Genomic DNA, 9,739 nt, shown 5'->3' with positions numbered 1-9,739 from the left:
TTCAACCAAACCATTTCTGTGAATATATATGGAAAGAGAATATTCTTTTTTTTTTGAAAGGCAAATAGGAATTCATATCTAAGAGGAAAATAATTAATCTGGACACATAAAAGCCACATTTCCCATAGATCGCATCTCTCTGAAGAGAAGAATACCTAAAAATGTTTAGATTTACAAGGTAGAAGTTATATTCGTCTTTCCGTCAGTCTTTCGATATACACAAACAGTAAGACCAATTTAATTTTTTCTCTTCCATAAATATTTATTATTTCAAATCTGTTCAACCTCCTTCAAAGTAATCAAGTTCAAATAATATTCCTTGCTAAGAGTTTGAAATATGTTTGCGCCTAATTTAATTTGAATATTGGTCATAATTTTTGGCCACGGCATTACATAACAACCATAGCTTTAGAAATTCGTATCTTCTTTTTATATTCTACGCCACTTGTGGTACTGGGTGCATTAAATTAGTGCGGACGTATGTAACACGCAAAAGGGCTTAAAGAGCTTTTATTATACGGATCGATTCATCGATCGATCTGTGCCCCATCTGTGCCCACGTCGAAATTTTTGAGATATTTATATGAAATCGGGTACAGTGATGTGTTTTGGCCCAAGGACGAACGCTATTTAAAATGGTTCGGATTGGTTCAGCTTTTCGACCACTTCCCATATAACGCTCTATTCTGAAAAGTCGTTGTATGGAAAAAAATTCCAATTTTCAAAACTTCTCGGGAAAAATGGTTAAGTAGTAACATTTCGGCATTCTAAATTTGTATGAAAACTTTGGACTGGATGGGGCAACTTTTGAACCTCCTCTCATGTAACGAAAACTAAAGTTCATATGACAAAAAAGTATAATTTTCAATACTTCGTGATGAGAATTTTATCATAATAGTAATTTAACATAAAAAAATTAACTGTACCAAATTTGGACCATCTCGGCTTCTTTTTGGATCCGAATAAGCGTTTTAATGAAAATTGATCCCTTGTAGAGAACAAAAGTCTAAGTTTTAATATGTGGTGACGAAAATCAACCCATAATAGCAATTTCCTACAAAAATGAACTCCAAAAAATTTGAAGCTTTTAAGTCTATTTTTGGATCCTGCCCTATGTAAGAATTAAACTTATACTCTATTAAGTTTCGTTTTAGCCCACTTCCCTAAAAGTGCATTTTTGTGTTCTATAATAAAAATAAGAATTGTGTTAGATATTGTGGTGCAGGGTGTTAAATGGTCGGTCTTCCCCTAATATAATATTCTTAATTTGTGTTTGAAGTTATTTTCATTTACCCCATGGAAGGATGAAAGAAGGAGAGTCCCTTCAGCATGAAATTCTGAATGGATTTAAGCTTGCTCGTCTGTACGTCTATTGTAAACATTCTGTTGCCTGCAAAAATCATGTTATCGACTTCAAATTTGGCAGAAACATTGGAAGCTCTTACATACAAGTTAATATCGAAATGGTCCAAATCGGTAGAAGAACACGGCGAAGAGTGCACGTAAACTGAGAACACCTCCGTTTTCCAAAAGGAATAACGAATTGGTCTTTTGCTCATTACTCATAGACTACACCAGATAAATCTACAAAAATTTGAACGTACGTGTTTTACGGACGATGCTGTAGTAGTTGGAAAAATTGACACGCCCCCAATATTATAATATATAAAATCGCGTTTTTTTTTCGTTACCTTTATAACATGCAGAAGTAAGACTCAATTTCAAGTTTGGAATGCACCTAAGCAGGTCCATCTGTACATCTGCCTGTCTGCCCAACTGTATAGTATCTGTGATAGGCATTCCGTCATTCGCTGAAGTGAAAATAACGCCTACAAATTCCAAAGGCTTTGAAAATATCTAATATCCGTCAAAGGACACGCCTACGCAACGAAAAATGTAAACACCTTCCCTTTCCGTGTGCTTGGTTAGTTACTCACAATGTACAACACAATTGCTCTAAAAAATGTAATTCTTTTGCTTTTCTTTTTTAATTTTTTTTAGGGTATAAAAGATTCTATGACGACCAAATATCGTTATCTTGCTTGTTTAAAATTCAAAACTTTTCGGGAAATAACCGAAGAATAAGAGAAATGAATTCTTTTAATTTTTCGTTTAAAACTTTAAAGCAATTTATTACTCAGCGTGCGTGTAAAGGACAAAGATTGAAAAATTACTTTGTGAACATAAACGGTTTTTACTAAAAGCGTGAAATTTGTGGTAAGATACACACACATCAATACAATTTTGTAAAGCGTAAAAAGAAAAAAAGAAAAACTACTCACTTATGCATATTTTCTTCTTCTGCATGCAAACTTAAATAAAGAAAATTTCAAAAATTTTTGTGAAACCTACGGAAAAAACAGAACAATAAGAACAATTAAATAAGAAATTTTTTTTGCTAGCCTAATTCAAATTTACTTTTCCCCAAATCCAAGATTAATTATTATAATAACGCAACGATGTATATCATATATAATACGCAGCAATATATATAATACAAATATATTTTAAAAAAATATAAAAAATATATAAAAAAAAAAATTAGTAATATTACGACAAAGTAATTATCAACTTCATCGGCCCCCGTCGATCAATTGCCCATTAAAATATTTTACTGATTACTGATTATGGGTTAACGCGGTTGCTTGAATAGCACGGTAGCTTGTTGGAACACTGTGATGCACACATTAAAAGACGACTTTTATCGGATATGAATTTACTATATATGGCCCATAACAACATTTCAAAATCCTCTCAATTCTGAGAGATACACGTAGATTTAAAAATAGTTTCACAAGTCATTTTAAGTAACTTTTTTTGCATTTTTAAGGATCTTTATATATATATATATATACATATATAAACATACATATATATATTTAATATGACTTAAAACTTACCTCGTGCTTTTTAAAGGCAAAAAATAGTGTTCCGCAGATGAATGCTTTTACTACCCGTAGTCGTAATTAACTAAAACTTGGCTAAACTTTATTTACAGTCTACAGTTCTTAAAATATCCTTTTCTAACTTTAAATACTATCAAGGTTAAATCCATTAATTAAATAACTTGTCTAATATCCATTCTCTATGTCTTGCTTAACAATTTCAGCACAAAATAATTTTCTCATTTTCCTAACGTCATAGAGATGGCAAAGCCTTGATAACAATTACAATAAGTAATGCATACAATTTATAAAGCGAATGCGTGCGAATGAAAATAAAAATATTACAAAAGCCTTTTTTTCTTTTCTTTTTTAAGAACGTTATTAATATTATTTTATGCACTCACTTAAATTGATTTTTAAATAACATGAATAGCATAACGCACTCATCATCAGAATAAAAGAATCAAAGTTCGTTGACGATTATCAGCCATTATGAGATTTTGTCTGCGATTCAATCAAAATGAAAATTTCATTTATTCAAGCCACAGCAAAAACAAAATTCTTCTACAGTATATAGGTTATCTTTTAATTATTTTATTTCAACCAATCACCGATCGGCCAACTAAAGGTCTTACACAATGATTGCGTTATGCGTCAGCTACAAATCAGTTGACGGCATAGCTTGCATACGTTGCTAAAACAAAATGATATGGTTGGCGTTTGTTTGTATAAACATTAACGAAGAAGTGTAATAACAATAAAGGGAAAAATTCCTTTTAAAGCAATTTTTTAAAGAAAAAGGAGAAAGAAAAGAGAATAAGTGAATTTTCTCAATTTAATTCAATTTTTGCTTCCTTGCTGTTTTTTTGTTTAAATGAAATGTTTTTAATAAATGCCAGCAACCACTGTGAACACTGTAGCATTAACCTGTTCAAATAAAAGATATTTTCGAACCCTCTGTTTATCTTTAATGTTCTCTTAATCTCTATTTTGCAAATTTTACACTTGTAAGGGAAGGATCGCTCTCTTACGTTTATGTATATACCATAGTTACACTCATTCTACTTACATTACTTATATTTATTACTCTTGCGCTTGTACATATCCGCATACTTAAATGCATCTGATAAAAACTTGTAATATTTACCTACACTTACATATACATACATTTCTATATGTGTTCCTTCTTGAATTTCCCATCTATTCTATAATACTCTAATAGACATATGCTCTCATACTCATAATTCACGTGTATTACTGACCTCACATGCTAGGATAATTGTATAAGACGCCTCCCTTCAAATTTGCAAAGTATACAATAAATCCATTTTGTGTGCACATAAACATATACGCACAGTGCGGTTGGATATTAAAACCAGGTTGTGCTGCTGACGTCATGGAAATTCTCCTAAATCTCCTTGACAACAGCAAAATGCATATGGGGAGAGACACACTTACCGTTAAGCTCTCTGTTTACTAATACACAACATTGCGAATCAGCAAGTCACCTCAAGTTTTCTCTCTCTCTCTCTCTCTCTCTCTCTCTCTCTCTCTCTCTCTCTCTCAGTGTGGTGAATCGACAGCTATAAAAGCAGCGTGGGCCACCGATCAGTCTTTTATTGTTCAATGGCAGTCGAGCACAAAAGGTAAGCAACCAATCTTATTCCTTCAGAACGATGACGATTGGCTGTTCCCTAAAATAGGACTGTAATCATTCTTCGGAATGAAGGATATGCCCTATTATTCCTTCAGAACGTTGATGATTGGCTGTTCCCTGAAATAGGACTGTCAATCATCCGTCAGTCTGAAGGATATGCCCTATTATTCCTTCAGAACGTTGATGATTGGCTGTTCCCTAAAATAGGACTGTAATCATTCTTCGGACTGAAGGGTATATCTCTGGAGTAAGCTGGAGTGACTGTACGCTGAACAATACCTACGTTCATTGCAGATTAAACATACAGTAATTCCTCAAACGGTATTTTTTTCGGTAATTAGAACAGCGCTTCATAGCAATTTTTACGGGGTCGGCAAGCAAAACGCACATGTATCATTCCCTATGTAATTATTATATTCAGCAATATAAACCAAAATCGAGATTCCTAAAATAAAACAATCAAATCAGGTAACAAAGAAAAGGTCTTTCGAAATAATAAATTTTTCTTGCAACGAGAGCCTGGGAGTAGCCCCCGGCTACAGAAAGGAGAATCCTGAAGTGAGATTGCTACCACTACAGATGTGAAAATTGGAAATTAGCGGAGACCACGTTTGTAGTCGTATTAGAAATTTATTAGAACCATGTCCGAACGATAGGCATTTACTAATTTTGACATACTTACTCAATTTTCTACAAAAATTGGCAGAGATTTGAAAAGTTCATCTCCAATTTATGTGCACGGATCAAGCTACAATTTGTATTGTGCTTACGTTTATCGGCCAGCATCAAACAGCCTCAAAGCAAATATAGTTTTCCTATCCGCCTGAGCAAACGAGTAAGAAAGAACCGCTACTACGAAGTCAGTGTTCGAGAGTTCAAATCTCAAGCGCGGTAAAGTTTTCTTCAATGGTTCCCTATAGTGAGTGGTCGGTTGATAAAGGCAATATCGATGCGGCGCACACCTGCTGGATTACGGCTGCCATTTCCCTATCTCTTTTTCTTTGCTGCTCTTCTTTATGACCATCACCGTATTATACTAATAGGGGGAGTCCCCTAAATGATTGATCACAGTAAAAAAAAAAAAGAAATATTACTTTTTCTAAGAAATCTTATATATTTCTTTTCATATGCTATTTAATAAAAAGACTTAATTTTACAAGGCAAAGAGAGTTATAGTCGAAGATCACAAGCTCAAATTCTAATCTTAAAAATAAACAAAAGCGGAACAAGCAAGAAACAAGTATTGGAACAATCTTTCTCATAACTGAATTTATGTCTTCTTATTCTTGTTTACAATCGTTAAATCAATGCATCGTTCTATGATCTTGGCAACTCTGCGACCAATTTACTTAAATGAGAAAAAGAAACACAAAAAGAGAAGGGAAAAAAATACTTTTGTGAAATGGTGCAGCAACACCCGTTTAATATTTGAAAAAATTAAAAAAATCAAGCAAATTTTAAAAAGTAAAAATTTTCGTATTTTGGAAAAGAAAAAGGAAAATATCTATTTTATTTGCGTAATAAGTGAAAATCAATTGCAATACTAATGTCAATAACCGTAAGTGATTGAGCAAAGAAAGACTCTGCGGAAAAGAGAAATGACTTAAAGCAAATTGTGTGCGGACAAAGTGGAAAAATTATGAATAAGTGATGAAATTTTTTCGTCATTAAACTATTTATTTCGATTATTTAGTATCAATTGAATATTGGGAACATTTAACTAACAATATCATATAAATCTAAATTGAAAATAATAAACAATTCCTTCGACCTCACACGTTAAAAAATTGTGACGTAAAGACGACATTTGAGAATGGTCGTTATTGTCTTACATTAGCTTCTGAAATTTGTAAATGAAATGAAAGGGGGAAGAAAAAACAATAATAATATAGTCTTATACAAATTAGCCATAAGTAACACACATATATAGGTATATGTTAAAATTATTCAGTTTAAAGGCGCTGAAAGAAATTAAATAAACTACTGTTACACAAATGTATTTTGAACAGTTATTGCGAGGTGGCAAACAAAAGACAAAATCTTGCGTGGGAATGACCGTAATGGCCAAGACTTCAATTGCAGAAATATGTGAAAATGCTAAATTGGCACGCGACATGGCCCTAACCGGTAATTATGATTCTGCTTCCATTTATTATGAAGGCCTGCAAGGTATGTTAGCACGAATGATCAGTTCAACGGCCGACCCGCTTAGAAAAGGCAAATGGACTATGGTAAGCACAGCAAATTCCCAATAATAGAATATTAATTTTAACTTGATTGCATGTGTTTACTTATAGATTAAACAACAAATCACTAAGGAATATTCACAGATAAAAGATATTCAACGTACGTTGTCTGAAATGACGTTAGATTTACAAACATCTCAATTCGCTTCGAAATTTAAAAGTCAAACTAGTGAAATGGAAACAAAAGACCCGGCATCTTGGTTTAAACCAGATCCGGATATCTGGACGCCGCCGCCAAAAGATCCAGATGTTTGGGGACCACCGCGACCTGAAAAGTAAGTTATTATGCAATATGCGCAAGAAAAAACAAACTATTAATGATCACATAATTAGACCGATTATACCAAATCGCAACCGTAATATAACGGGCAAGAAAGGTTCAGCAACAGCAAAAAGTTCTACATCTAATCGGGGCAGTGTTGTGGGGGTAAATAATGGTCCCAGTAGAAAGTCCACAAATATGGTTTCTTCAGCGCGATCAACTGTTGTCAACGGCAGCAGTCGTGGCTTAGGAACAAACCGTAAATCCATCGTAAGCGGAGCAAATTCGGCCTCCTCTAATAAAGACGACAATAGTTCAAATAAAGATAATGATGAAATTAGAGATGATGAATCTCCAGAGCAAGATGATAAAGAAGAAAAAAAATTTCAACCCAGCAGTCACATTGAAGCCGAATTAGTTGATATTTTAGGTGAGGCTTAGACCTGGCTAAGCAAGGTACGGAAATATATATTTTATTCTTGTTTTGCTTTCAGAGCGCGATATTTTACAACGTAACCCAAAGGTGCGCTGGAATGACATTGCCGACTTAATGGATGCAAAGCGTTTATTAGAAGAGGCTGTTGTTTTACCAATGCTTATGCCAGACTATTTTAAGGTACGTTTATGCTAAAAATTGCGTATATTTCATTAATCTACTTTAATTGCACAGCCTCTCAAATCTAGTATTTTTTTTTTTTTTTATACTCGTCGCTATTTGAGAGGGAAGCACAAAGAAATAGGCATCACGTTCATATACTATGTGCAGTGATTCTGTTGAATAGTGGAATGAATTTTATGTTCTTTCAAATTCAGGTGGTCTGGTTAATATTAATGCCAGCAAAAGTAAAGCCGTTCATGTATATACGGCGGATATATCTGAATTAATTTAGAAATACCTCAAGTTATGTCATTAAAGCGCGTTGTCTCAAATTTCCATTCAAATATTGCAAAGAATTTTGTTGAGTGTGGATAGCGATGAGAATAACTTACACACTAGATGAGCAGGAAATAATTGCCGTAGTTATTGGGATAATGTCCGTTGTTAAGAAAGAATTCATGCATTACTCATATCTGCCCTTGTATTGAATTTTTAGATGAGTTAAATTATTCGTCTTCGGTCTTCGGTCATACGTTACAATTTTTTGCCTATTATAGTTATATACGTCCTTGCCTTTGTCCTGCCTTTACCCCTTCAGATTACGTCATTAGAATCCCCCGACTCCCCTAAGCGTCCCAAGCACCGGTGTATGGACAGACGGACAGAAGTTATGTTAATCAAAAGTGTAGGCCCCTTATGGCACTTTCAAGTTTATTTCCGATTGCTACTGACAATGGCAACGATGTATTACAGTCACACTCCCATCATAACCTTCAGTTATAGTAAATTAAATAAGTAAAGATTCCGCATTCAAAATACATGTTTTTATTTATAGGGTATACGTAGACCATGGAAAGGTGTGCTGATGGTAGGTCCCCCAGGCACTGGAAAAACGATGCTAGCGAAAGCCGTGGCCACTGAGTGCGGCACCACATTCTTCAATGTATCCTCATCGACGTTAACTTCCAAATATCGTGGCGAATCGGAAAAAATGGTACGCTTACTATTCGAAATGGCACGTTTTTATGCGCCCAGTACCATTTTCATCGATGAAATCGATTCGCTGTGCTCACGTCGTGGCTCCGAATCTGAGCATGAAGCTTCGCGACGTGTTAAATCTGAATTACTGGTACAAATGGATGGTGTTGGCAGCGAGGAGGCAAATAAAGTCGTAATGGTTTTAGCTGCTACGAACTTTCCATGGGACATTGATGAGGCTTTAAGAAGACGTTTAGAAAAACGTATTTATATACCTTTACCTTCGGACGAGGGACGAGAAGCGTTATTAAAAATCAATCTAAGAGAAGTTAAAATAGATGAGAGCGTAAATTTATCAGTGATTGCCAAAAAACTAGAAGGCTATTCAGGCGCAGATATCACTAATGTTTGCAGGTAAGCGCGATCAACAAAAGTTATATACAGTAAACCACAACTTTGCATAACATTTTGATATCATTTTCTTTTTTGTTTTATTTTTTTTAGAGATGCTAGCATGATGTCTATGCGCCGTCGAATTGCTGGTCTTACTCCCGAAGAGATACGACAACTGGCCAAAGAGGAAGTGGATTTGCCAGTTTCGAATCAAGACTTTTCTGAAGCGATTAGTCGTTGCAATAAAAGCGTATCACGGGCTGATTTGGAAAAATATGAAAAATGGATGGCTGAATTTGGATCATCATGATGTCCTTACATCGTCAATCAGCGACGTATGCTGCTGTAAATGTATAGCAGTCGGTCGGTCTTGTGTGAAGGTTTTTACTTCCCTTCATTTCTTCAGTTAATTTGCAAATAATTTCATTCGCTTTCCCCTAAGCAAAATATTAAACATTAACTGTGGAAACCTTAGCCAAGCTAAATATTAAATTAGAAAAAAAAAAAAGAAAAAAGGAAAAAAGACACATTTTCACCAAGTGATTAATTCGCAGCAATAACTCATTAAAAGCATTTCTTTTACATTTACTTATAAAAACCATTATTGTAGCTAAGAAACAAAAAAGGTATACAATGGAACAAATTAACACTAACTACAAACGTACGATATAAGCAAAAGCAATAACAACTGTCATCATGATCAACATCAACACCATTGTT

At 34.2% G+C, this 9,739-nt stretch overlaps 2 protein-coding genes across 7 annotated transcripts in view; one reads left to right on the top strand and one right to left on the bottom strand.

Moving 5' to 3' along the window:
* Window positions 1–3,157, bottom strand: part of LOC119638069 (guanylate kinase) — a 10,422-nt gene extending 7,265 nt beyond the window's left edge. For 2 of the 4 annotated variants that reach the window (XM_038034670.1, XM_038034673.1), the window contains exon 1: window positions 2,901–3,156. Coding sequence is in view for 1 of the 4 variants with exons in the window: in XM_038034672.1 (XP_037890600.1) it covers window positions 2,283–2,290 (8 nt within the window). In the remaining 3 variants the exon portion in view is untranslated. Of the gene's footprint in view, window positions 1–2,282; window positions 2,330–2,900 lie in introns of those variants that run through there. The other 2 variants (XM_038034671.1, XM_038034672.1) reach the window with 2 other exon arrangements.
* Window positions 3,158–5,935: 2,778 nt separating this feature from the next.
* LOC119638144 (katanin p60 ATPase-containing subunit A-like 1) lies at window positions 5,936–9,534 on the top strand. Of its 3 annotated transcripts, none has more exons than XM_038034804.1 (7): window positions 5,936–6,100; window positions 6,552–6,773; window positions 6,840–7,063; window positions 7,122–7,480; window positions 7,545–7,666; window positions 8,484–9,040; window positions 9,131–9,329. In XM_038034804.1, the coding sequence occupies exons 1-7, from the start codon at window positions 6,089–6,091 to the stop codon at window positions 9,327–9,329; spliced, it is 1,695 nt and encodes a 564-aa protein (XP_037890732.1). In that variant the 5' UTR covers window positions 5,936–6,088. The 3 variants fall into 3 exon arrangements, with proteins under 3 accessions (XP_037890732.1, XP_037890733.1, XP_037890731.1); XM_038034805.1 differs by lacking the exon at window positions 5,936–6,100 and adding an exon at window positions 6,128–6,472 and having other exon boundaries at window positions 9,131–9,534; XM_038034803.1 differs by lacking the exon at window positions 5,936–6,100 and having other exon boundaries at window positions 6,128–6,773; window positions 9,131–9,534.
* The last annotated feature ends 205 nt before the right edge of the window (window positions 9,535–9,739 follow it).

The sequence above is a fragment of the Glossina fuscipes genome, unplaced genomic scaffold (genome assembly GCF_014805625.2).
Source record: "Glossina fuscipes isolate IAEA_lab_2018 unplaced genomic scaffold, Yale_Gfus_2 73, whole genome shotgun sequence".
Taxonomy (NCBI): Eukaryota; Metazoa; Arthropoda; class Insecta; order Diptera; family Glossinidae; genus Glossina; species Glossina fuscipes.
The sequence above is the reverse complement of the archived record's forward strand: the minus strand, read 5'-3'. Positions and strand labels throughout refer to the sequence as shown.